Below are 27,982 nucleotides of genomic sequence, written 5' to 3' on the forward strand. Positions count from 1 at the left end.
AGACAAGGACCAAGAAATGGTACTGGGCACAGAATTCATTTTACTGACCTTGTTCAAATGACATGACAGCTCCCTCATGGATTAATTAGTCACAAGGTTCAGGAAAGGATTGTTTAACCAATGAATAACAATCCCCTGCTGGGTTTGCCCAACAAGGCAACCCATGGTGGGGCGGGCTACATATTCATAATGGCCAATACGTGTTGCAGCACTCAGAGGATTAATGAGTTGTCTCCTCTGAAAACTCAGCTTTCGAGATTAACTTGAATAAATAAAATTGCTACTGCTCCAGTTCATGGAGACAAGCCTAGAAGTCTGTAAATGTCATTGGATGCAGTAGTGCAGTTATTTTAGACCCTGAACTTGACGGTCTTATTGTGAAACCCTTTAGAAAGACATGCACATTCAGTTATAAAGCATACAATTAATATTTCTCTTTCCTCACCCATGTTCCAGCCACAATTCCATGATTTACATCTGCTTCTATTTTTGAATCATATACTTGATCTGCAACTTTTCTCTCTATTTGTACAACCTCCTGCACTTTCATCAGCTCCTCTGCATCTCCTTCGAGTTTATGCCCCTCAACATATTCTCTATTATCTTCTGTTGGAAGATCTAATTTGCTGACTGAAGTATATCTTACCTGCTTCATTTACTGATCTGTAGTGTTCCTGGCCTGGCGGTAAGGTTATTGGTGGACCAGTCATTCCTTGGTTAGACAGATGCCTGGTTAGTAGAAGACTCTTAGGTAGATGTACTTTTTAAAAATCTAGGTACCCATCATGGAAAGTTCCAGGGAAGTGACAAAGGCGTGGGTGCTTGCTCCTTGATTTTTCTTTCTTCCTGTAGATTTGTAAATACTGCAACAATTTACTAAGCCCTGTTCTTCAGAGATTTCCAAGTCAAAAGAAACAAAACCTGGGCAGCACTTCCTTTGAAATGTATCACCACTTAGAGAAGTGAAGAGTGACATCTTCACTAGGGGAACATCTTGAAGTCACTGCACCCCTTTTTAAATGTCAGGGTAGGGCAACCATTTACACAGCCCTTCAAATTGGGGTTTATCTTCTATAAAGTAGGTCATGTGACCACTTTAGTTTATGGCCTTTTAAAAGTTATTTTCAAAATTTCAAGCAACTTTAAATGTCATCTTGACCAACCATGTGCCTGCTTCAAAACCATACCCAGATCTAAGGCTGCAATCAAGGCTGCACATTGATTTGGAAAGTAAATACCACTCAACCAAGCAAAACTTACTTTCCAATAAACAAGGGCAGAATAAGTCTTCAAACCATTATTTGACTAATGCTTTTGGAGTCTCAACAAAGAGATGCATATTACTCCAGAACCTACTGTTAAATATAGCCTGCAAAATATTTTTCCAGGTTATATATAAACTAAATCTGCTTTGTAACATGTTTAACTTTTTGCCTTTTGCTTAGAAACCATGATAAACTTTTGTTCTTCTGTAAGTTAGCCTTTTAAATTCTGGTAAACTGCAACTATGTCTCCACTAATTTTGTTTTTTTCTAAGTTACAGCAATCCAGTTCTTTAATAATTTTCATGTAATGAATTTCAAACTCAGTGAATGGAAGTCTTTTACAGATATATAACACTGAGGGTTGCTTAATAACAAAGCATTTCTGCTAACAAAAACCAAAACACATTTAATGTTATTATTTCATTGCATTTGTATACCACCTTTTCCCTCTCGTGAGGAACCTAATGTGGCTTACATCATGCCATTTTATCCTCACAACAACCCTGTGAGGTTAGGCTGAGAATGAGTGACTGGCTCAAAGTAACCCAGTGCACTGCATGGTTGACCAGATCTCCCAGATAACCCATCCCTGTATTTCTTCCTTTCCCTCTTTACCCTATATCTTTGCCCACATTTCTGTCCAAAGACCCAGCTCTTTAGGATGGGCAAATTCACATATTAAGAACAATCATTTTCCATTTTATCCAGAACATAAATGGATTGGCACTCTTAAATATTTTACTTTGAAGCTCTTGCTAGATCTGTCTCCTATAGCATCTAACCATGTCACCATACTATAAAATCAACACCTGTTAACCTCTACAGATAGAAAACTAAAGTACAGTGTGAACTGAACCTTAAGAAAATGAACACAAGAGGGAACTGAACCCACACCTGGTAAGTCCCAAATGATAAGCAACCTTCTTCCCTCTTATTTCAAGAGCTCTCTGTCTCAACCTTCTTACTGAACCTTGGCTCCTTCAGGTCGTCACAAAGAACAGATGCATTTTCTAGAGTTGCTCTAGCTTTTTTCCCTGCTAATTTTACTTAGATTGTTTTGTTAATTTACATTTTACATAATAAACTGAAATTCTTGGAAGAGGGTTGGAGGGAAGCAACCACCGAGAATTTCTGCACTGGAGAAAAGGAGAAAATGAAGTTGCGGGGTAGGGGGAATGAAAACTTATCGTGCACTTTCGCACGCAATGACAGACACCGCTGGATGGCTGAAACGAACTCAATGCTTTCTATTGTTCTCACATATACTCCATCTTTATTTGAAGGTGCACACGTTCATACGTAGGACCTTCTCCAATTTTTGTTCTCACAACAGCCCTGTGGAGTTGGCTAGACTGAGAGTTGTCCACTAGCAGAACGGAGATCTGCCTCTGTCTCCCTCCTTGATCCTATTCTAACGCTAACGGATTTACCCACACTGGCTTGTCTTTTAATGATTTGTATTCACAAGGACACAAAGGTCCTGTTGGATCAGGCAGCCCTTTTGCCTCAGAAACCCAATAGTTTTGCTTGGGGAAATCGTAAAGGGAGGGGAGGCTCTCGCTCCCTCACACACACGCGGAAGCACCGGGCACACAGGCCAAAAGCAGAGGCTGCTTAGCGGACATCCCCACCCCCTTCACTCCCACTACCTCGGGAACTGAGGCCGTGGTTACACAAGCGTTTTACGGTTGTCCGTCAGTGACGAAGCGAAGGCGGCGCTGTGGCAAAGGCCGGGCGAAAGCAGCAGCTGCAGGGAAAGGTTCGAAGGCGCCGCGCGCCCAACCGTTCGCCCCCCGCCCGCCGAGGAGGATGGGGGCTGGGAGGCAGCGCTGTCTGCGCAGACGCGGAAAACTCAGTTAACCTTGCGTGGAGCCACCCGAGACCCAAGGAAAAGCAGGGAGACAGGCGACGGCTACGGGAGAGAATTAGGAATATATGGTTTGCGAAAGGAACCCTGTCCTTCGACTCTCTCAGGCCTCACAGAACCTTACGGGAAAGGAACTTGAATTTTTAGATCATTCGGATATCTTAACCTTGGGAGGGGGTTCCTAAGACGATTTTCAAACAGAGGAAAATAATATTCCGTCTTAGTGGTACGGTCCAGCTGATTTAACCAATAAAAAAAGCTTATTATATATTCCTGAGTAGAAAAAGACGCTACGGTCTACGCTGGCTGAATTGTAACTCGGGACGACTTCATCCGCTTGCGCGGAAATCGCGAGGAACAAGAATAAGGCGATCGCCCTGGCGTGCCGAAATGCGTCTGATTTAGATAGACCTCCCACCCGCTCAATCACTAGTTAGCTTTCTTTAGATTGGCATATGCTGACAACCAATAAGCTGAGGGGTGATGCCTTGCCGAAGAAGGCGGGAAGTTGTGAAAGTGAGAGCCAATAAGAATTCAGGCAGGCATAACCAATAGCTTCTTGCGATCTGGAAAGCTTCCGCCAATAGGGGCTTCCGCGGGACTGGGGATCGAAAGCGGAGCGTTTACAGGAGCGTTGCAGTTGCTGGGAGAGGGTTGCTAGGAGAAGGTCGGGACGTATTTTTCTGTGAGCAGGTGCACGTGGGGATCGTTTCCCTGTCCTGCACTCTTGGTCCGCTCCCATAGTGACCCCTCCTCTGGCAGAGTCCCAAGAGGGTCTGTAGTCTTCGCAGCACCCCGCTCCACTGGGCCTTGTCTCCGACTCCCGTTTAATCCTTGTGCAAGCCTCACCTAGTAAACGTAGGCCTTTTCTCTGTCTCCCCTCGGCTTTGCTTCCCGCATAGTTTTTTATGGTGAAGGCCAGTGCAGGCCATGGTGAAGTTAGCTGCCAAATGCGTCGTGGCAGGTGAGTTCCCGTGTGTATAACTTAATCTGTGAGACACAGCCTCCTAATAGCAGTTGTCATTCCATGCTTTCTCCTTGCTTCTCCATGCCCAACATATTATGACAGCAAGTGTTTGCCTCATTAAAACAAAATACTCAGAACATGTGAAGTTTTGCATTTTAAAGTCACTTAAATCATAGCACCATCGTGGCTGCAAGAATAAAATTTGAGTTTCACGGCAACATTACCTGCTGGTCCTTAGGATGAGAGAAGGATTGGATTGCTGGGTTCCAGACTTTGGGCACAAGGTCTCAGTGTAGCAGCACCTGTTATTCCATGCCAAGACCTGTTCCTGGGCCTAGCAACCCAGGGGTAAGAGAGCTTAGCTGCTTCCCAACATCCATTCATTTAAGACTGTAGTTATAAGTGATAAGTACTTAACTATAACTCCCTCTGAAGTTACACTTAAGTGAAAATTGCTTTTCAGTCAGCATGGTTAGGATCAAGCTGTATGTTAAAAGTGTGTACCTCAGCTTTTTGACTCTTAAATACAGAAATGCAGGAGCAGATGGGGTAGGTGTAGTCTGAATCAAATTTGACCTTGAAGAGTGCCAAATGTAAAGTGAGGTCAAAGCATCACGGATTTTTTCCTCCCATCTTTAGTTTGTGTGATGTGCATGATTGTTATAAACTGCATTGAATATAGAGTTGAAGCATAAACTTAATAAGTAATGTAATTCCAGCAGCCTAAACGATTTTCTGTCGGAAGCACTGCTGTAGTGAGCATGTAAACAAAAATTTGGGTTAGAGGACTTCTAGTTCAGTTTAATACAGGTGTGGACTGGAATGCATGAGCTGATTCCTCTTAGGGTTTATTAGATAGTTATATGTTGAGTTACATGTTCAGACCAGGACCCACTGCAGGATTTGGATCTGGATGCAAAGTATGTGTTAGCATTAGAACAGTTTTTGAACATGTAACCATGTTCCAAATAAAAGGCAAAGCACTATAATGAAAAAGTGTTGATAAATGTGATTTTGGCATATGGCTAAACATGGAGGATGTCTCTCTAGAATGTTTTATTCCATAACTGAAATTTAAGAAAAACAACTTTGATCTTCTTAAATATTGGAAAAGTAATCAATTTGTCTTCCTATTTTAACCAAAACAAATGTCTTTGCTCACTGAAATTTAAGATAGAAGAAGGTGGATAGCAGCTAGTAAATTGTCCTGAATTTAACAGTAGTTTTGTCCTGAATTTAACAGTAGTTTCTGCTCATGCACGGGGTGGAAATGTGGCCATATCGTCCTGTTCTGTTCCTGTTTGCTCCTGTCCCTACTGCACAACCACACTAGGAAAAAGGGAGTAGGGTACATGATAATAACTGTGCTCATAAATCTGAGTTGGTCAAACAGTAGCAAATAAATTAAAAGAAATCTCATCAGCTGATCATAGATTTGGCTACTCTGTATGCTGCAAATACAAGGCTATAAAAAAAAAAGATGAACTCACAATAACAAGTATGAGCTGCTTCCATGGCATTCACCTCAGCAAAATGTATATGATAGGAGGCAGGAGATGATGCAGAAATCCAACACATGCTTGTACTACCATCCCAGACACAAAAGCAATGTGCCAAGCATGCAAAAAGACAGACCACTATGCTGAATTTTGTTGATTTGTTATAGGAGTCCATGAAGTTTCAGAATATACCTTGACTAAAAAAGAAACAGGATATCTAGGAAAACTCAATTAATCTGATGTAGAGGTCTGGATGTCAACAAATTACATTGAGAGTACAAAGTTGTCATCTATGTGGATTTCATTTCAAATGGAATACTCATGTCAGGCTCTGTGAAAACCAGAATTTGGGAAGGCTGGTAATTTCTATGACAAAAGGGAAAAAAAAAACCTAGATTGGTGGCCGCAAGGAAAACTTGGACTCCAAACTAGCTACATTTCAACATGAGACTCAGTTTTCATATGTCAAGAATTTACTTATGTTTCAAAAGAAGTAATAACCCACAGGATGCATGAAGCTCTCTACAGAATTTTGGGCTTGAACTTGTGGGACATTTGACCCTCTATAAAAGAAGATGGTTACACTCTGTACTTGACAGTCCAATAGAGAGCCTTGTATCTCAATGGAATTTCCAGAAAATGTGTGGCTTATGTCAGTAAATTTACCTGGGAAGTCTGCTTATCTCAGCATGTACTACAGTTCTCACTAATAGGAGAAAGCAAAGCTGCATAGCACACTTACAGAAAGGCTATTACAGTACTAAGGGTGTATTTACTAATTGCAGCATACTTTTCATTTTGGTATAATATTCCACAATTCTCTGGCATTGCTTTTTACTTTAAACATATAACTAGTAGGCACACTTTCTTTGTAATAATAGAAAAGCAGGGGAACTGTACAGTGAGAAACTTGTTCCAAATGAATGAAGGCATATGTATACAACCCTCCTGATACAGCAGTCAGTCCTGTAGTGCATAGATAAAGTCCAGTAGAACCCTTCATGAGTGAACAACTGTATACAACACTACTAGTTAATGTAGTTTACTTAAATCCAGTATGAGAAAATGCAGAAGAATTTTGTCAAAAGGACCAACTGATAAAACACTTTTAGAGGCACAATTTCAATGCCACACACAGAGGCAGAAATGTCTCAACTCTTTTCCCACATCAGGAGGTTTGGATTCCAAATATGGGAATTCAGAGAACTGTCCAGACTAGTACAGAAATTCCTTGCTCTATATGTAATGGGAACAATGAAGAGACATGCATCCTCACTGGAATATAGAGCACTTTGGTCACACTCCTGATCATCATACCAAATTAGGGCGTGCTTGAGTTCCATTGAAATACTAGTTTTATAGAACACTTGGAAGTTGAATGAGTTTTACTCTTTTCTTAGAATGAAGCAAGGAAAGCAAAATTTTAATACAATACATCCTCTAGAATGGAGGAATGTGATTAAAAGAGTTAACTTTTGTCCACTATATAATGTGATTAGAAATGATTTTCTTTGGACTCAGTTGTAGAAGTGAAACAGATGTGTTAACGTTCCTAATACAAAAAGAAGATGTAACATTACCTCCCCACCCCCCTGTGGTCTAAGATTGCTCATGTTTTTGCTATTTACTTAAACATGCATATACATTAATTGCATTCATACAATTCAAGCCTAGACTGGCCTCAATCCTTTGTAAAAATAAATGTGCTTTTGATGAACTTATGCTTCCTACAGAAGTCATAGGACTATTTTAGTCATTTGTACATTGATCTTTTATTACAGTTGCTGTAAGTATCACATTGGAAGAGAAAAAATTGCTTAGAATGTGAACTTTCATAGGTGGGAAGGAAGTGACTTTGTCAAACTAGAGAAATATGTGTGTTTTTTTTTCTCCATTTGTTATGTAGGTGATTCAACTGTGGGCAAGAGTGCCTTGATCCAGATGTTCTGCAATGAGGGGGCTCATTTCCAGAAAAACTATACTTTGGTGAGGCTTATGGTGCAGTGACAGATGTTGGGGAGAAGAGGAACTGCATGATCTTTGCCAACTTAAAAAATAAGCTTATATCAATGGGGTCCATAATCAGTGTTAAGTGTCTTGCACATATTTTAGAAAAATTGATTAGAAAAATGCTAAGAGTAGCTAGCACATTATCAGGTACATGAGAATCAGGAGTATATCACATTCCATTTTTCCACTACCTACCTTGGAAATGTGGAGAAACACCCCTTACAGAGGGCAGTACATAGGGAATTCAAATTTGAGGAATTGTTCAAAATGGGTTTCTTAACGTGCAGTTTCTACATTGAAATCAATATTTGGCACTTCCTTGGAGGAGCAGAGAATGGAGGATTAGGCAAATGTGTGAACCAGACCCTAAAGAATCTGGAAAATATCTTAATCCTATAGTGAAAATATTTTCATATTACAACAAGTAAATAAATATTTAGTTTTGTCTTTCCACCTGGTTCCTAATATCCAATTTTCAGATTTTAACTATTCCTCTGATCAAAGTAAATCTATAATTTAGAGATTTTGTGTGACTGCAAAGACCTGAAGGGTTCTGTTGGTTCCAGGCAACCATGGCACGAAAATAAACTGGTTTTCTCTGATTTTTTTCTGACATGTTTTCCTTATTGTGATTGCTAGACAGCAGGAGTAGAACTACTGGTGAAGACCATACCTATTCCAGAGACAAGTGATAGTGTGGTAAGTTCAGCCATGATTTTAAATTGACTTTAAAAAGAAGGCACTTCCCAAAGAACTCAGCTTTTCAGTGACTTTGTCTGAATTGGTGCCATCCCACTGGATCATTAGGATTATTTTATTCCTAGGTACCAAACTAGGAGGGCAACAAAAATGATCTAGAGTTTGGAAATACTCCCCTGTGAGGACAGACTGAGACAACTGGGCATGTTCAAGCTTGGGAAGAGAAGACTGAGGGAGGACTTGACATCCCTCTATAAGTGCTTCAAAGACTTTTTCCTAAAGAGGAAGGTCAAGATCTCTTCTCACTGATACCAGAGAGGTTGTGGGCTGTCCCACACTAGAGACATTCGGAGCAAACTAGACTGTAATTTGAGTGGGATGGTATAAATTGATGTCCTGCAACAGCAGGGGTTTAGACCCAGTGGTCTTCACGGCCCCTTCCAACTCTACTATTCTGTGATTCTATTGCATTAGCAGCTGTTGCAGCTGTTGAGGGTGGTGAGAGGAGGAAGCAGGACCATTCCAGCAATTCTGCTGAAAGGACTCCTTGGTGAAGGATTCTCTTCCCTCACCTTTGACCACCACCAGCCATTCCAGCAGGTTGTACTGAGGGAGATGAGAAGAGGGAGTAGGGCCGTTCCATTCACCCTGTTAAAAGAATTAAATTTCCCCTCTTTCTTCACCATATCTTTGTATATATCTGTCATGTCTTTTTAGATTGCAGGGCTTTAGGCAGGGCTTTCTGGATTAATTGATTATATGTAAACTCTTTTAGGAGTCTTCTGGCTGAAGAGCAGTATGAAATTACTTCAAGTAAATAAACAGCTCTTTCAGACACTAGCATGTGCCTGTTAGAGTTTTGATTGCCTTTTTGTATTCACAACTTGATGCAGAGAACAGAAACTAGGCCTAGTGGTTTAAATCAAAGGCAAACATTTTAATATATTTGAACCATCTCATGTGTATTGAGACTCCTCTTCTCCTTCAGCACAGCTTTGTGCTACCACCATCTTGTTCTAGTGTGGGGACAAGATAAGGAATATTTGCAACCTGTGTAAGGCCTGAAAGACAAGTCATGAGTGTACTTTCTCATAAAAATTAATAAATCCATGTCTTGAATTCTGTAGTTAAAAATACTTAATATGCTGCAAGCCAATTAGACTTTTGAAAAAAGAGGCCACTTTTTGTGACCACTGCCATGTCTGAAGGGATCTAGTATTTAAAAGCTAGTATAGGACACATTATTTTTGTTTCTGATTTCAGGAACTCTTCCTCTTTGATTCAGCAGGCAAAGAACTCTTTTCTGAGATGCTGGAGAAATTGGCAAGTAGAATATGTGTCTTTATTCCACAGTATAGATGTACTATAAAGGAATCCTGACCTCTGCATCCTAGTTAAAGCTTCCATAAGAGCAAGGAATGGTCCTTTTCACTCTTCTTGTTAACACCAGGACCATCTCTGAGGGATTAATATCTCCAGAGTGTGTGGTGTGGGAGAAAGAAAAAGGGGCAGCTGAACAATTGTCAGTTTCTGAAGGACCACCTAATGCCTCCTAATTGCCTGTTCTGGTGAACCACTTAACACTTGTTAGATTATGCTAGTAGAGCTTGGTCTGATCAAGCAGAAAACACAAGACTTCATATCTGGAACATTTGACACTAAATTGCTTTACCTACTTGTTCAGAGATTCATTGTTTTGTAAACTTGCAACATCCTGGTGATCTGTTAGGTTTTGGTGTGTTTTTTTTAAAGTGGTCTATGCAAAGACTGGATTTAGCCAGTCTTTACCTAAAGCTCTGTAAAGTCTCTGCAAAACAAAATATGTGAAAAAGCATATTTGCACAAAGGAACACCTTCTTTTGTTACCCTAATATATTTGACTTGAACCAGATTGCTTTGTTCCTTTTGTGCTTGGCTGGCTCTCCTAAGTTTGAAACCCTGGGGCAATTACTGTGCTGTTTCAGGAAGGCTGAGGATTAGCATGTTAGCTTGCATCAAGACTTCAGTATGTAAGCAGAATTGTCTCTTTGCTTTTCCCAGTAGTGCTGTTATACCTTCATTTGGGGTATTTTTAGGCTTCCACTATAATTTTATTGTAACAGTTTATACAACAGGTTTTTGATGCAATATGGGTCAGCTTCCACTGCACCACAAACTTTCGGTATAGTTATATACTGTCCTTGAATGTGTTTATTCTTTGGTGGATTTTGAAATGAGAGACTTGCTAAAATACAGAAATGCACATTTCCCTTTGAATGTCAGGGGTATTTCCACAGAAGATAGATTATGGGATCCCCTTGATCAGAATCCTTTATTTATAGCCAGGTTTTATGACATTTCATATATACCAGAATCACTTTTTTCTCTCCTTATGAAGTCCATGGGGTTTTTATTATTATTATTATTATTATTATTATTATTATTATTATTATTATAACATTTCTATGCCGCCCCTTGCCGAAACCTCGGGGCGGCTTACAACATGATAAAATACATTGAAATACAATAGTACATAATAAATTACCATTAAATATAACAATACAAAAAATACATTGATTTACAAATACAAAATTAAAATTATCAGTATAAAATAAAAATATAGGAGGAGAAAGAGAAGGAAGAAGAAGTTGCCCAGGCCAGATCATATGTTTTAACAATTGAAATGATGTTTAAATAAAAAGGTCTTTACCTGGCGCCGAAAAACCAGTAACGACGGTGCCAGGCGGACCTCTTTGGGGAGTGAATTCCATAGGTTTGGCGCCACCGCAGAGAAAGCCCTCCTCCGGGTACTTACTCTCCTAATTTCTTTCATGGAGGGTTCCCGGAGAAGGGACTCTCCCGCAGATCTCAAAGGGCGGTCGGGCATATACGGACGTAAGCGCTCGTTCAGGTAGCCAGGACCCAAGCCGTTTAGGGCTTTGTAGGTCATAATCAACACCTTGAATTGGGCCCGGGCTTCAATGGGAAGCCAGTGAAGCTGACGGAGGACTGGAGTCATGTGAGCATAACGCCCCGTCCCCGTCAGCAACCTGGCAGCTCTATTTTGCACCAATTGAAGTGTTCGGACTGTCTTCAGGGGAAGCCCCACGTAAAGCGCGTTAATACATTTCAACACAGTTGACAGTAATTTCCCTTTGCCATGCAGTGGAAACAGCACAATGCCCTGTGTATTGTGTATGATGTCACCAATGAGCAATCTTTCAATAACTGTGCCAAGTGGCTAGAGAGACTGAGGACCCATAACTCTGGAATGCACATTCCAGGTAGGAAAATGTAAATGTTTTTGCATGTATATTTTTTGCCCGTATCTCTTATTCATAAGTTACAGCAGACAGTAACATCTGAACTCCAAATGGCTACAATGGCTTTCCTTAGTTCATTCCAGCAGCATCTAAACCAAACACAGGAAATGTGTACTCCCTGTGATCTTTTCATCCATTTTCTTGTCAAACAATCAACTGTCTGTCTCTCTGTCTTGCTTTTGGTACATGTTAATTTACTAAGTTTTATAGTGCTTATTGTTAATAATTCATTGTTTCTTTTGTTTCTGTATAGGTGTGTTAGTGGGCAATAAGATTGATTTAATTGACAGAAGGGTTGTGGAACAAAACAAAGCACAAGAATGGGCAGAAAACAATGGCCTAGAGTACTGCGAGATGTCAGTAGTAAGTGTCTGTATAACTGGGTGTCTGTAAAGAATTGTCTTCACATTCATATTGAAGAATCACTGAGATATATGTTATCTCACACCTTATAAGTTATTTTCAGCAATGGTTTTGTGAAGTAGCTAACAAAGATATGTCTCTGCCCCCTTCCCCATCTCTCTCTCTCTTTTTTTCTTCAGAAAGACATGGAAAACTTTGAAGCCCCTTTTCATCTTATTGCAAATTCCTTTCACCGACTGTACAAAGAGCGGGTGGAAACCTTTCACTCACTTGTGTGAGATCCCTCTGAGTGTAATATACTTAACTTGCTTCTTTTTCTTGAGCCTGGTAATAATCAAAAGTTTAACAATCAAAGACTAAAAATCATATGAGAGTAGAAGTTAAGCTTTGTTGTTTAAATATAATTTGCTTTCTAGTAATTGTGAGCCAAATTAAACTTACATAAAGAGACTTACTTTGGCTGTAACTTCACATTCATCTGTTTATAATCTGTCCTGTATCATACATTTTTAATTGGATGTTGTTATTTTTGCATGATTCCACTGTTTACATAATGTGAAAGCAAGTATAATGTAACCATCAAGAGAAATTTCAAGAAATAAAACATAATCTATAAAATTAACGTGCAACATACCAAATTCTGCATTTCCCAAAGAACAGCCCAGTCACCCTGGTAGTACCTAAACATAAGGAACAGATAACATATGATAGAATCATAGAATAGTAGAGTTGGAAGGGGCCAGAGGACCCTCAGGTCCAACCCCCTGCTCAGTGCAGGGCTCCAAGTTAAACCATCCTTCTCGGATGGCTGTCCAGTTGCATTTTGAATACCTCTAGTGTGGAAGAGCCCACAACCTCCTTAGGAAATTGGTTTAATTGCTGTACTGTTTAACAGTCAGGAAATTCTTCCTGATGTTCAGCTGGAACCTGGCTTTCTGTAACTTGAACCCGTTATTCCATGTCCTGTACTTTGGGATGATTAAGAGATCCTGACCTTCCTTTATGTGACAACCTTTCAAGTACTTGAAGAGTGCTATCATATCTCCCCTCAATCTTCTCAAGGCTAAACATGCCCAGTTCTTTCAAGCCCTCCTAACAGAGCTTTGTTTCCACTCCCTGAATTATCATTGTTGCCCTCTTCGGAACCACTTGCAGCTCTATCTCTTTCTTAAATTGTGTTGGCCAGAACTGGACACAGTACTCCAGATGAGGCCTAACTAGTGCTGAGTGAAGGGGAACTAATACTTCATGGAATTTGGAAGTGATACTTTTAATGCAGCCCAAAATAGCATTTGCCCTTTTTGCAGTCACATCACATTGTCGACTCATCATCAGCTTGTGATCTACAACTATTCCAAGATCCGTCTCACTTGCAGTATTGTTGAGCCAGGTATTTCCCATCTTGTAACGATGTGTTTTGATTTCTTTCTCTTTTCCCATTAGACATTTTTCTAGAAGTCATAGATGGAAGGCATAAAATAGAATCATGATATTCCAAATTGCAAAAATGGCCTCTTAGAATGGAAGTCTGTGGGAGGTTTCATAGGTTGAAGCTTTTCAACATTACTGTCAAGACTGATATATGTTCCTGACTTCACATAGCATTGTTTGCATTTTGATTTGGCTAAATTCTCTTAGGTTGTTGGAGGCTTTCTAGCAGCCAAGGGCTTTTCTTCTCTATCTTTTATAATTTCAGAATATACTGCCCTCTTCTGGTGCACGTATCCTTTAAGGAGGAATTGAGGGAAATTAAACAATTGCCTTCAGTGGCATTACATAACACACTGTTTGATACTGTATTGTGTTGGAAAAATTGGCAACTTAGAGAATGGCTTTGGCTAAACCTTGCTAAATGGTTTCTTTCCATTTTAGTGGTGATTGTCACTTTGCGAAGTTGTAACTGATGGATTTCTGGCATCTCCACTGTGGTATATGAAGAATTATATGGGAATGATACAGAATACACTTGCTATGTTTGAATTGAGAGATTATACTGGAAAGAGTTGTCATAACAAATTTATTTATTCTGATTTTTATTCTTCCTTATCCCAAGGGCTTAGGGCAGGTCATAACATGCTGCACACAAAACAAAAGACTAAAAATATGGCATTATAAAACCCACAGAACTTCCAAAAATATTAATAAGTTCCAACATATGCAGAGTTCAGTGCATTTAACTGAAAGGCAGTGTAAATAGTAAAGCCTTGTGAATGTCATCCACAAATTGCAACAAAATGTAAGTGGGTAGTGTAATAAAAATAATACATAAGGATTTTTGTATTGATATTAAGTAAATATGATATGAAGTAAAGGTTACCAGTATATTAGGAGTAGGAAATTAGTCAGGGAGGCCATTGGAGTTAAAGGAATACTGAAAGAGGATAAGGAAAATGTGGAGAAGCTGAAGGAATTCTTTTCCTCTGTCTCCATTGTAGAAAATATAGATCACATCGCTGTGCCTGAATTAATGTTTTCAGGAGGGGAATCTAAGGAATTAAGACAAATAAAGGTGATAAAAATGAAGTTCTTGACCTTATTGACAAATTAGAAAATAATAAATCACCAGGACCAGATGATAGCCATGCCAGAGAATTCTTAAAGCACTTAAGTATGAAATTGCTGACCTTCTTACAAAACCATGTAGCATTTCTCTAAGAACAGCTTCTGTACCAAAGAACTGGAGAATGGCCAATGTATCACCATTTTTAAAAAAGATATGTGGGAAATTACAATCCAGTTAGCTTCACTTCCGCTCTGGGTAATTTGGTTGAAAGGATTATTGAAGATAAAAGTAATAAGCATATAGAAGGACATGACCTGCTGAAAAATAATGAACATGTATGCTAATGTGTTTTCTCACTAAACTTTAGAGTTCTTTGAGAGTGTCAGCAAACCTGTGGACAGGGATGATCTAATACATATTGTTTACTTGCAGTTTCAAAATACTTTGGCAAAGTCACTGACCAAGGACTCTTAAGCAAGCTTAGCATTTTCAGAAAAATAAGAGAGTCCTGTTCTTTCTAGTTAAAGAACAGAAAGCAGAAAATAGGACTAACTGGTAAATTTTCTCAATGGAGGGAAGTAAGCAGTGAGTCCCACAGGGATCTGTATTAGGACCAATACATTTCAACTTATTCATAAATTATCTGGAATTAGGAATGAGCAGTGAAGTGCCTATTTTCGTTGATGATACCAAACTGATTAGGGTGGTTAAAACAAGAAAAGAATGCAAGGAGTCCAAAAGGATCTCTCCAAATTAGGAAAACGAGCATCAAATGCACTTCAGCAAAAAAAAAAAAAAAAAATCCCGATTTCAAGTATATTGTTCTGGGATCTGTGCTAGCAGTGAACAGCCAAGAAAAAAAATACTGGAATTATATTGACCTGTTCAATGCCAAATGAGTATGTACCAGTTGTGAAAAAGGTAAATTCCATGTTAAACATAATTAGGAAAGGAAAATAAAACTGCCAAAATCAGTTGTATACAAATCTATAGTGTCACCACACTTGGAATACTATGTGCAATTCTTATCACTGTATCTGAAATAGGATACTGTACAGTTAGTAGAATTGCACAAAAAGTAAACTAAAGTGATCAAAAGGCTGGAGGAACTCCCCATGAGGAAAAGTTGCAACATCTAGTATTTAACATAGAAAAGAGATGAGTAAGGGGAGGCATGATAGAGGTATACAAAAGTATGCATGATGGAAAGACAGTGAATAGGGAGACATTTTTCTGTCATACTACTAGCTGCCTTTCTGTAACCCTGGGGATCTTCTACTTTTTTATTTCATCCACCCTTCCCTCATAAGTGCTAAATTCTGCATCCTGGATTTGGACTTGTTTCCCTGGATGAGATTTTAATTTGAATCAAGCAACTAAAGTTGAATTGTACATCAAACCTCAGGATAGGTCCATTGCATGGGATTGTATGCCCACCCAGCTCCAAAGCAGAGGGAGTAAACTACACCCAAGGAAACCACAGATTTGTTCATGATCTGTTTGCATCCATGTAGGTGTTGGGAATAAAAGGGGCAATTGTTCTTGGTACATGTTCCAAGGTCGGGCAGCCTCAGGCTTATCAGATGAGGAGGAGCCCTGAGAACCAGCATCCTCAGACACTGAAATGGGATAAGCAGAGAGGTTTATCTCAAGTTCGCCTTCCCCAGATGTTCAGACAGACTCTGAGAATAGTCAGGATCTACATTGCAGGAAGTGGGCCTGAGAGAAGATCTCCAGCAGCCAGCCAAACATGGTACAACTCTTAACTCTCATGATGTGGCATGGGGAGATATGGGCCAGCCAACTAAAGGAGCAGCAGACAGAGAAGGGGTTTGCCCACCTCCAAAAGGGCTCTCCCAGAGGGAAGGGATCCGAGGTAAGCAAAGAAAGGATTCTCAGAAGTAGTTGCTAGAGTGGGTTCAATGGACTGCTCTGTGCATGCTCAGAAACTCCTATGGAGACTGTACTTACTAGAATAAAAACAATCTGTTGCTTTGAATGTGCAAAGGTCAAAACCTAGCTCCTAACAGCAGGTCAGCCAGATTTTGAATACATTTCCCATTTAGATTCCTTTTATCAGCTCTGAAATTTAGCAGGCTTCATCGCCTCAGAAAGGTGCAGGCTTAGTTGTTTCCCTGAAAAACATTCAGTGTTCAAATCATTCTGCCTTTGCCTCTGTTATGCTTCAAATCCATCATACATCCCTTTCTTTCTGCAGTTTGTGTGATTTTCTTGCCAATTGAACAAAAAAGAAAAACCAGCAAACCTTGTTTCTTATCCTTTTAACTCTCTTGCCCCTCCACCAATCCTTCTGAAATTCTGTGAATTTTTTCACTAAGGATATCTCTATGATATGCTATTTTCATGCAAAGTATCAAGAATAATTCAGAGGAAGGGAGAGGGAAACAAATGCACCCTGCAGAAAAGAAATTCAAAACTATTCTTCCGCTAAAACTGTTTTTTCTTAGGTAGGGCCATCGCAGTGCTCCCCAATTCCATTACAGTTGCCCCACATACACACAAAGACTGATCAGGACATTCTTCAGAAACAACACGGCTTTAAATTTATGTTTCACACACCCCCACTTGCCTATATTAATCTGAAAGATGACATAATTATTCAACCCAGAAGACACTATTGTGCCTACAAACATCCAACTATAACAAAGAAAAGCCATTAATGGCTTTTTCTTTCTAACCTCCAACCTTGAAAGATATTTAGCACTGTCCCCTCCATTCCTATTTGTCTGAAATGCAACAGGTGTCCTTCCCTCACAAGGGACTACTAAGCCTGCAAATGCAATCCCGTTCTAGCAGAGAGCCAACCAATTATAGCCATTTGTGGATTTTCTATGCCTCTTAGTGAAAGGCATGATGAAACATTTTTCTGAATCTTACATTGGATTTGCCTCTGAGTCGGACAGAGTGACCACTGGATGTGTCTGAGCAGAACTGGTCTCTTGATCAGTGAACTGGGATCCAAACCAAATCTTGAAACTGGTGCACATCTCTAGATTAAACCCAGGTACTATAATTGAAAAGTGACCAGATTTCCTTCGGTATTGCGAGGAAGGAAAAGCTTTGCCTTAAACCTGCCTTGCTGAGGTTTAATGTTTATTCCAAAAATGAATACTCTTCCAGAGACTGCTCTTTTTCAGCCTGTTGCAGTTGCTTCCTGCTCTTGGCAAAAGGTCATCTGACTCATTAACTCTTAGAAGAATCTGCAGACTACTACAAATGTTCTGTTCAGTGGTGCCACAAACCACAGACATCTCTAGGTGATTTTTTTCATGAAGATATGATTGAATTAAACCAAATTCTACTTTGAGACTTAAGTAAGATAGCTCAACCCTACATTTCTATGACACTTGTTTTTTTCATGTAGGTTGCTGGACATCCAAAAAAGGACAGATGTTAAATGGCAGGGAATCCATACAGCAAGCTTTCCAGCTGAGCCCTTCTGTTATACCCAGTATAATAGGTACAGCATATAAGCAAAGAGTTGTGGTGAGTCACTGATTTGCAACATCCTAGGTAAAAGCAGGCAACTCAGTGAGCATAAGATTAATTTAGGAAAATAATAGCTTCATACTTTCAAAAGAGGCATGAAATATCATTCTACCTACAACTCAATGTTTGGCATATTATGTTAAATACCTTAGGTCAAGGCAACATCTTTAGAATTAGAAGGCATTTAAACAATCTTGAGATATGGCAGGTGGAAGCAGAAATGACCAATGGCAAATGAATTGGACAAACCACTCCAAGAAGGAACTAGTCTCTACAAAATATGGGTACCACAGTCATGATACACATCAACAAGCAGTTAATTTATAATTTATAACAAATATTTGGTAAGAATATAAAATAGCATAGCTAAAAACAAGCTGAAAGCCATCAAGTAAAACAGGAATAAAAGATTATAAAAAGATGGCTAGTGTGTACATGCTTACTGTATCAGGTTTCGTACTGTTTTACATGTACAGAGCACCTAATATATCATAACAAAATTAAACAACTACAAATAGAGGTAGAGGCAAGGAGAAACACAAGATTGACATTTCTCTTTGTGTGTGTTTTGCTTATACTGTGCTTCTAGAATGGTCTGCTTTTAGGCCGTAGCTGTATGGGAAACACAATGCAAATGCCTTTCACTGATCTCGCACCTTATTCATCAGTGACAGAGTATGATCCTTGCATACATCTGTAGCAGAACTTAATGGTATCTGGAGCAAATGGGTAGAAAGAGACAACAAGGCTGGGTTTGGGCAGAAAGGAGAACAAGCACCAGAAAGCCATTATACCACCTGGGCTACCCTAGCTGCTGTTGCCTCCCCTTCCTCTTCCTTCCAAGCATGAATCAGTAAACTGAAGTGATTGCTAGAGAAGCCATTGCATTGCCAGAACAGGGTCCAAGACAGTTCAGGGAAGAATCACCTGGATAACCCTCAGGCCCTGGTCGATCAAGTAGATCCTTAGAATCTATCTAGGATTAAAGCCCAGTCTTTAAAGTTAATTTTTCAAGTATACTTAAGGGAAGTGAAATGTACATAGACTGCTGTGCAGCCCTTGGCCTTGATTAAACACTGTACTCAGGATTCACATGGGGACCTGGATGTGAAAGTTTTCTACGTGTGTGTGTGTGTGTGTGTGTGTGTGTGAGAGAGAGAGAGAGAGAGAGAGAGAGGTGCAGTACACAATCCTTGAGGAATGTTTGTGCTTAGATCTGTATCTGTGGAGGATATACCAAATCAACATACGAGATAAGACTTGAGTTTGGTGGGAAAGTGTTATATGTCTGTGTCAAAATCGGAGCTTCCAAACAAAGCTCTTTCATCCTCTATGTTCTCATGTTTGAAAGCCTGCGGACGTTTCTCTTGGGCAAGGATTGAGTCACAGCTGCTGCTACTTCTGCTGCTGATAGCCCTGTTGCTGAAGTCAGCCCAGTGGTGTGGCTTTCACTTGTTCTCACAGATAGGACATACGACTAAACAGAAGTGACAGGGGCTTGCAGGAGGGATGGGATAGAGAGCACATAGCCAAAGAGCTAGCTTCTGGGCAGCAGGCAATTGTGTGTACCTCATCTCTTCCACCGAACTGAAATGGGTTGCGCCCTGCCAATTCTTTCTGCATGTCTGTAACCACTGCAACGAACGTCATTATCAAAGCCAGGAAAAAAAGAACAAGTTCGTATTGCTGCGCATGTTTCTTCTTCCCCTTTGCAAAGCCAGTTGTATTATCTCTTCTCAATGTCTTTCTGTCTCTGATTTATCAAGCGCAGTTTCATGTCAGGTCCTATCCTGATCACATCCCCCTCCTTTCTCCTGGTGTGCACTCCTGCGTCTGTGTGTCCCAGCTGATGCCCACATCACAGTGCTGGGGAGGGTGTGGGCTGGAACAGGATAATCAGGGTATTACTTAAGTTTGTTTATTTGAGGTTGGGGGGGTTCTCTCAGACAGACACCCCCTTCATCCTGCTATCAGACTGCACTCATTTATTATACCATCTGTTTTCTCAGTGCTGGAGATGATGCTGGGGATATGTGACTTGGGGCACTCAGGCGGAAACTGGACTGCACAAGGCCAGGCATGTGTTTGCCTCCTAGCGATGCAGCGGTCAGCAGCAAATTCTTTGCCACCGCCTCCTCTCAGTATGGGAGAGTAAGTGAGGGCCTGGAAGTGTTTGAGATACAGAGAGATGGACTCTGAAAGAGACAAAATCACCAGATTTTTTGTGGGGTGGAGGAGTCAGAATATGGTTGTGGTTGAAGAAAACCGGCTGATAGACCATGTATGGAAGAAATAAATGGAGAATAGAGCTGAAGGAAATGGGAAGGCTTGGAGTTAGGGACAGTCAGAGTTGGCAGACATGGACACAATGAAAAGGAGCAAAATAGGAGTACCCCATAGCTCTTTCATCAACAGGATGTGAAAATAGCTATGAAAAACATGGATCAATATTGATGGCTAGACTATTTCTCAGAGTGGGTTGCATGGACAAAGTAGTGTGAAAAGTGGGGTGCATGGACAAAGAAGAAGAAAAATGAGAGAAATTACGTGTGTGTGGTAACTTCATAAGCAACAACTTGATGGCAGTTAACTCTACACATGCACATTTGCACGCACACACATATATAGGGTTAGAGTGAAAAGTTATGTAAACACATGTCAAGACAGGTAAGGGTGTGGAGGAGATAAGAGCTAAATACAAATTAAAGTATGAGAATATCTTCTTAGAATATAAAGAAGATATTGAAACTATGAGCAAAAAAGACTTTTAAGTTCTGTGTGGCAGACCAAGCTTTATTTTATACTTCCTACACATGAAGAATGAAGATGTGAGAATATGAAGCGGTGTAACAAAGTCCTTCAATAGAGACACTAAAGACTGTGATGGCACCCTATCTAGCTAGCTTCAGTGATCTGTCAGAAGTTTACGTCGTACCACCACAGAAAGTAGCCAACCGCAGAAAGTGCCTGAGATTCACCTATCATGGATAGCATATCCAAAACAAAACCAGGCTGTTTAGGTTGAAATCTGTGCCCTGAATATTCATGAAGACTTTCTTGAATCTGGTAGATCATCTGAAGATGAAGGGCAACAACTTTACTCATAGCTAGATAACATTCACATCTGGCCACCCTCTTGGAAGAAGAGGATAGGATATCAATAAAACTAAACTTTATTGCACTGAAGTGCACAGTTTTGTAGGGAATGTGGATAAGAGTTCTGTGACACCATAACAGAACTAGAAACACCTATAGTTATTCCCAGATCCCCAGTGAATGTTTCTTATGGAGGAAAGACAAAGAAAGATCTGTCTAGCCACCCAAGCAGGCAGAAGTACAGGACAGGTAGACCTGCCCTCTCTGGCTTACCTGATGGACCTTGTGGTGTCCTGCCAGGACTTGATGGTTTGGTCATGTCTTTATAACAGCAACTTCTTAGAAGCTGATATTTCCCCTATAGACTTGAGATGCCAGTAGGGCAACCTATGGATTCCAGCCCCACAAGGACTGCAGTTATCCTGTGCCTGATGGGTAGCTGCACTGAGGTTGACCAGTGGAGTCAGATGTGCATCAGAATGGATTACTGGGATGGGTTTCCCTATTGAGGAATCATATCATGCAAGGGCTCTGATTAACCTTGGAAGCCCAACAAAAAACCAGTTAGAACTGAGAGTGATCAGACTGGCTCTGGGATGATTCAAGAACCAGGTAACTAACTGACACATCCCTCATTAAAACAGCCTATGTGGCAGTGCATACATCAATGTTCAGGGGCTGCAAAATTAGGCTCAAAAGGGAAGGCATCATTATGCTGTTGATGTTCACCATGCACCTGACAAGGATACCCAGCAGAACTGTGGACTGGTTGTACAGGAAGACAGAACAAAATTCCAAATGTCTTCATCTGTAACCAAAAAATGATCTACTGCATCAAAATGAAAAAATCAAAGCTGATTCTGAAGCTATTTTATTTTTCTCAGCGTGTTCATGCTATCGAAGGTCCAGCCTAGGAAAGTATGTGTTGACACAAAAGGAGGACTGCTAAGTTGCAACTTACAGAAGATTCCTTAGAGCCTTATACATCCCTGTGGAAGTACAAGTTGAACATCCCTGCTGTGTCTTCATCAAGCAGTAGTTGGGAGAGAGAAAGACAAGCAAACTCTTTTTTCCCCATTGGACCTTTGTTCCTGCACAAAGTCTCTACCTGTGTGTGGAGAGCAAATAGGGAATGCAGCTTGTATCACCACAAGCACAGAAACAAAAAGGCAAGATATCACAAGGTCCTTGTGTAGCTGCCTAAGTGCCAACCATCTCAAATCACCATTAAACAGAGTCAAAATGTTCTTGCCTTGTTTGCTGAAATTCGCTTTTACCAACCAAGTGGTGGTGAGAAAGCACACAAACACATTTCCAGCCTAGAAAGAAAGGCAAAGTCCAGAATTCCATGATTTGATTTTGCAGGTCCTTGCCACCCTGTGTGTGTAAATTCTTGATATATAAACCTGTCAAGCAGAAATTAATACATGCATCTGATGAAATGGACAGTGTCCGTGAAAGCTTGTGCCGTAATACATTTGCTAGTTAAGATGCCACAAGGCTCTTTGTTATTTTTGCAAAAAATATCCTGTTATTCTATTCTCTGCAGTCTTTCCATTTCCCTTTCCTTCCAATTGCATTTATATCTTATTCTTCTTTTTCTTTCACACCCTTTCCATGCAGAATATTCCTTCCAGTTATCTCTCTTTTCCCCTTAGACTCAACTTTTAGCTCAGTGTGTGCTTCAACCCCACCACACCCCTTTTCATCCATCTCGCTCTTCTCATTTTCTCTCTCTTTTTTTCTCTTGAACTAGGCTGTGAAACTGAAATTCTCAAAAGGCTAAGTTGTGATCATTTCATTTTTATGTTGTCCTTGAGTGTGAAGAGCTGTCTGTGCAAGGGGGAGCAAGTGTGTCTGCATTGCAAGGGGGAGTGTGTGTGAAGGGGGAGTGCAGGTCGGAGCTAATGGAGCTTAAGATGAATATAGGTCAAATACAGATAAGATCTTAAGTGGTACGTGTAAAACAGAATTTATTTTTTTTTTGCTCTTGGCAGTGTACCAAAAGCATGGCAAATGAGTAGTAGAACTACACATAGTATATACAGAATGCATTACTTATCCCATGAAGATTGTTACTAAACATACATGCCTATTGTCAATCGCCATTATCCTGCAAAAAAAAAAAATCAAGGCAATTGTTAGATTCTGTGCACATCTGATGCAAAATATGCATCAGGATGTGAGGCTTCATATGCACTGTGGTGATTGTTCACACTTCTGAGCTGGCTGGATGCCTTCCTTGATAAACATGAGGACACTCGTACTCCATGCGACTGGAGCAAGATTGAGGGCAATTTCTTTCTCATGAGATTTTTCCATCTTTCAGGTCATCTCTCAGGTGGTTTCCTGGTTCCAAAATTTGTATTTTCCACAGTATCATCACAGAAAGGATGTTGAAAGGTTACAACACAAGATGATTTAAATGTTTAAAAAGCAACTTTTGCATATATTTATTTTCTGTTAACTTATTTTTGTGTTCATTGCCACCTGTTACATGTTTGCAAGGGGCTACCATGAAAGGCAGAGTATATAAAACTATTAATAACATAATGTTAACATCAAGAAAATTATATATGGCTGCAATACTGTACATCCTTGGCTGTTGGGTGGCTGAGAAATAGAATAAATTACACTTACTAGAGAGTAAGCACTATTGAAGGCTTATTTGTGAGTAAGCCTGTCTAACGTTGTGCCACCAGCTGGGGGACTTAATGGGGAGATTTCAGGTAGGTGCTTATATATTCAGGTACTTGAAGTGCAATCCAATGGTGTTGCCCATAAGCCTCCAAACTTGGCAGATTACAGAAATCCTATCAGGGCTGGGGAAGTACAGAAGAATATATATGCACATTATTCTAACTGAACAAGTTGGCATAGTTGTTCTTGTTTTCCATATTTATTTCTGCAGCTGTTACTGTTTTGCTATTAATGAAGAGTGGCAAGATGTTATGCTGAATCCCCCCCACACACCAAGACTGAACCTCCCCCCCCCTCCTTCCAAACAACTGGCAATCTTGTTCAACTTCCCCACTGACTTCTGAGATTTCAGTTAATAATGCCTATGTATCTCTAGGCATAGATTTGTATCCATAAAGGCAAGGTGTGTGCTATGTGGTGGTAAAGATGATAATGATAAAAAAAATCTTTGGAAGGCAAGTTTTCTGCTCAGTACCATAGTTGGCAAATTTTTCTGTACTTCCATAGATTTTATTTAATTGTTGAATCATAATATTAATCATATTACTTATGATATTAATCATATTATTATTAATATTAATCATATTATTTAATCTCCAAGCTGTATTCAAAGCAGAATATGAAGATAATAACAACATATTAGATTATTGCAACATATTCTGTGTGGGGCTGCCCTTGAAGCTGGTGAAGAATGCAGCAACCAGTTTAATAACTGGGACTTGAAGGTCCAAACGTAAAAGACCCATTCTGGCTTCCTGTGTGCTTCCAGATCCAATTCAAGGTGCTGGCTTTAACCTGTAAAGCCTCACACGGCTTAGGACCACCACACCTGTTGGAACACCTCTTCCAGCCACACTCTACTCATACACAGTGTTCAGCCTCTGGGGCCTTCCTCCTAGTGCCAAGCTTGGAGGGTGGCAGCAAGGGGAAGGGAGATGGGTGCCCCCCCATCTATGCAATAGCTTTCCTACTGCAGTCCAGCTGGCATCGAGTCTGCCATCTTTTGGATACCAGGTTAAGACCGCCCTCTTTTCTGAGGCTTTTAAAGACTTACTCAACCACCCAGGGGCTCGCAGGAGAAGCACCAGGTGTTCCACAGTCACTCTTTTATTACTCCTTGTTAGTGTCTGCTTTCATGCTCTGTTTTTAGCTGTTTAAAATCTGTATTTTTTCCTCATGTTTGTGATAGTGTTTTTCTATTTTTATCATCTTTTTTATTGTGCAAAACCACCTAGAGATCTTGAGCCATAGGGCAGTATAGAAATGTTGTTTTGCGATGACAAAAAACAAAATCACTGAAAGAAGCCGAGAGCTTATAATGCAGTTAGAATAGCAAAGAAAACTATACTCTCAAACCCTGCCTGAATGAAGGGATCTGCCTGAGCAAACTCCTTGTTCAGTTATGTCAGCTGAAAGAGTGGGGGATATGGTGACACCGTATCCCACTGTCGTGACAACGTACAGATCACTCTGGGACCATAAGAGAAACAGCTGCAGGCAGGTGCACTGGTACAGCCTTTCCCCCGCTGCAGATGTGCCAGTGAGATAGAACAGAATCAACAGCCAATGTACTAAACAACATGAGGGGGCCACAGATTTTGAATGTCTGAATTTTTAGCCATTCAAGTTGCTGCAATTTTCCTAACTGCCAGTGCCAGGAAGCAGAGAGGTCCCTGTGAGAATTTCCACTTCAGATGCCAAATTACCTTGATGAGCCTAGAGTACAATGCACCTTGATTTGGGGTGGGGGATGCCATTCCTTGCTCCACTTCAGGCAGCAAAAGGGCTGGGCTGGGCCTGCCAAATGCTAGAACAGGGCTGAGTTTAATACAGTGATGTAACAGATGAAGGTGTTTCTGATTTTCCACTATTAAAATGCATTCAGTTTGTCCTGAAATGTGAAGAGATTTTTTTAAGTTGCATGAAAATTATTTCACATTTCTGTATGTGCTTTTCTCAGTCCTTGCGTTTTTGAATGCAATCTTGCCTAATATGTTTGCCTATTACTCATTTTCCTAATCAAATTTCTAATATAATGCATGTTAACATTATTTTTCCTAACATTCACATTTTATTAGAGAACTTTATAATAAAATATAAAGAAGTGTGACTTCCAGAAGCTAATGAGTTTCAGTTTGGATATTGATTCCAACATGCAAACTTAGGTATGCTGGCAGTGAAGCACGAACGCAACACATTTCTCCTCTGTTCGCTAGTGCTATTAAGAGTGCTGCACCTGCTGCCCTTCTGGCCATCAGGCCACTTCCTAAATTATTGGTACTCTGCTGGGATGGCTGATTGGTAACTTCACACATCGGACTTCTCATTTCACAATTGACTTAATCCCAGATGTTGTTCAATAAAGACTTCACCTCGTGTATTGTTTCTTTGCTGCAAGAAAGTGGTTGATAGGGAATGGTGCTCTTCCCACCAACTAGCATAGTCTGGCTTGATGATGGGACATGTGGTAGAGAGCTTGATGTTCTCGAGGCCAGTCACTCCTTCGCTTCCTCCTCTCTCAGCTTTCCTACAGCACAATGGCAGGGTAAGTACTGCTGCCTTAGTGCTAGGAAGCAATAAGCTCAGGGAGAGGAGAAGAAGCAATTAGGGACTTGCTTATTGGGGAAAAGGAGGCATAGGGAGTGGGTCACATAGGTTGCAGGGGTAGGGGTGGGCAAGAAAGGCTAGGCTAAGCTGGCCCATGCAGAAGTCAGGCTATTCATCCATGTAGTGTTTCTCTTAATTATCAAAGTTTTATCTGTGTGTAGGAGCCCATCCTCATCTTAACTTTTGTGGGGTTGTGCTCTGAATCTGGGATGCCTTACATTAGAAGGTGAACGCCCTGCTTCTGCTTTCCATTTGTGTGAGTTTCACATCCACACACAGACCCTTTGCTGCTTGGAATTGCAATCATGCAACTGCACCTTAAATTTCCTGTGGGAACTCTCTGGAAGCACTCAAGGGTCTCAAGCATTGCTCTTGTTTCTGGAACAAGTTACCACATTCAGGTAGAAGAACAGGGAAACATATTGGCAAACAATGCTCCTTCTTGCAGGCCGCTTTTCATTTCAAACAGTTTATTCAAGACCACTAAGCAAGGCCTGTTGGTAGGATGCAGCGAAGTGGAGCTTACACAAAAGCATTACACCTATGCTGCAAGTTGCCCAGGACCAGTTTCAGGAGACCCCAATTTTTCTTGGGGTCATGATCTATGAGTTTGCCTTTTTAATGCAACCATCCCATTTCCCCATTTCCCCTCTCCACCCCACATCTGCCACAGTGTTTTGCAATCCCATGGTATTGCCATGTGGTGAAGTCCAAGGTGGCTATATTTTTTCACTGTGTATATGCACAAATGCAGCTAGGTTTCTTCCCCCAGACACAATAGAACACGATTGCCTAAAGCAACAGAGTGCTGACAATTGATTATACATTCAGAGCCAGACAACGGGCATTTTAGCTGCATTGCTGAAGAGATTCCCTTTAAAACGACCACATAACACATTTAGTCCCATGTCCATAACTGTATGTTCAAAGCTACATATACTGTCAAACAAACTTGGAATGTGGAAGTTTTGCCAGCATTGTTTTTTCTTGTTTCAACTACAGGGATCAGATGTATTCCTTTATTCATTATGTCATTTGTATCCTACTTTTTGTTCTTTGGAAGACTTAGTCCTCCAAGTATTCTGGTCCTAGTTGGTGCTCCACTGGTTCAGTTATACCACAAGTAACAGCATCCTGAATTGGACCCAGAAGTTAGCTGGAAGCCAGTGCAGAGGAACCAAACCTGGAGTAAAATGCTCCAGAAGTGGACCTCAGATACTACGGTCTGAAACCACCCATTCCTTTTGCTCAGTCTTCTGCAGAGCTTCCACCCATGTTTGTCTCCTGCCCATGCATAGCACCATCTTACAAAAGCCATTGTAACGGGCAAATCTACCCAATTCCCAGGAGTTGACCCAGGACTCAACTCCGACTTTGACTTAATGACAAAGCTCAGACCTGTGATAGGGAGAAGTACAAACAATTTATCTTGGCATGTGTGGAATGTCACATCCAAGGTGGCCCAGAGTCCAGTGTCTCTAATTTTAGAAGTTAGGCATTGTGCAATTCTTACGTTTGACATGGTTTGCTGGTGTGGCAGTGTGGCAGAGCCACTAACTGTTTCTTTTTTTCATGGCTCCTTTCCTTGTCTTGG

General features: G+C 40.5%; 1 protein-coding gene across 1 annotated transcript; it reads left to right on the forward strand.

The window, feature by feature from the left end:
• Window positions 1–3,093: 3,093 nt before the first annotated feature.
• Window positions 3,094–12,601, forward strand: IFT27 (intraflagellar transport 27). Its single transcript, XM_044441312.1, has 7 exons — window positions 3,094–4,096; window positions 7,505–7,584; window positions 8,248–8,307; window positions 9,571–9,630; window positions 11,453–11,570; window positions 11,863–11,972; window positions 12,152–12,601. Exons 1-7 carry the CDS (start codon window positions 4,063–4,065, stop codon window positions 12,248–12,250), a joined length of 561 nt encoding a protein of 186 aa, XP_044297247.1. The 5' UTR covers window positions 3,094–4,062; the 3' UTR covers window positions 12,251–12,601.
• Window positions 12,602–27,982: the final 15,381 nt, after the last annotated feature.

This window comes from Varanus komodoensis, unplaced genomic scaffold (genome assembly GCF_004798865.1).
Source record: "Varanus komodoensis strain SLA01 unplaced genomic scaffold, ASM479886v1 scaffold39, whole genome shotgun sequence".
Lineage (NCBI taxonomy): Eukaryota > Metazoa > Chordata > Lepidosauria > Squamata > Varanidae > Varanus > Varanus komodoensis.

Coding starts and splice junctions, on each gene's coding strand:
- IFT27 (XM_044441312.1), top strand. CDS start 4,063: ATGGTGAAGTTAGCTGCCAAATGCGTCGTGGCAG. Junction 9,631..11,452: donor CTGAGATGCTGGAGAAATTG/GCAAGTAGAATA, acceptor TTTGCCATGCAG/TGGAAACAGCACAATGCCCT. Junction 11,973..12,151: donor AGTACTGCGAGATGTCAGTA/GTAAGTGTCTGT, acceptor TTTTTTCTTCAG/AAAGACATGGAAAACTTTGA.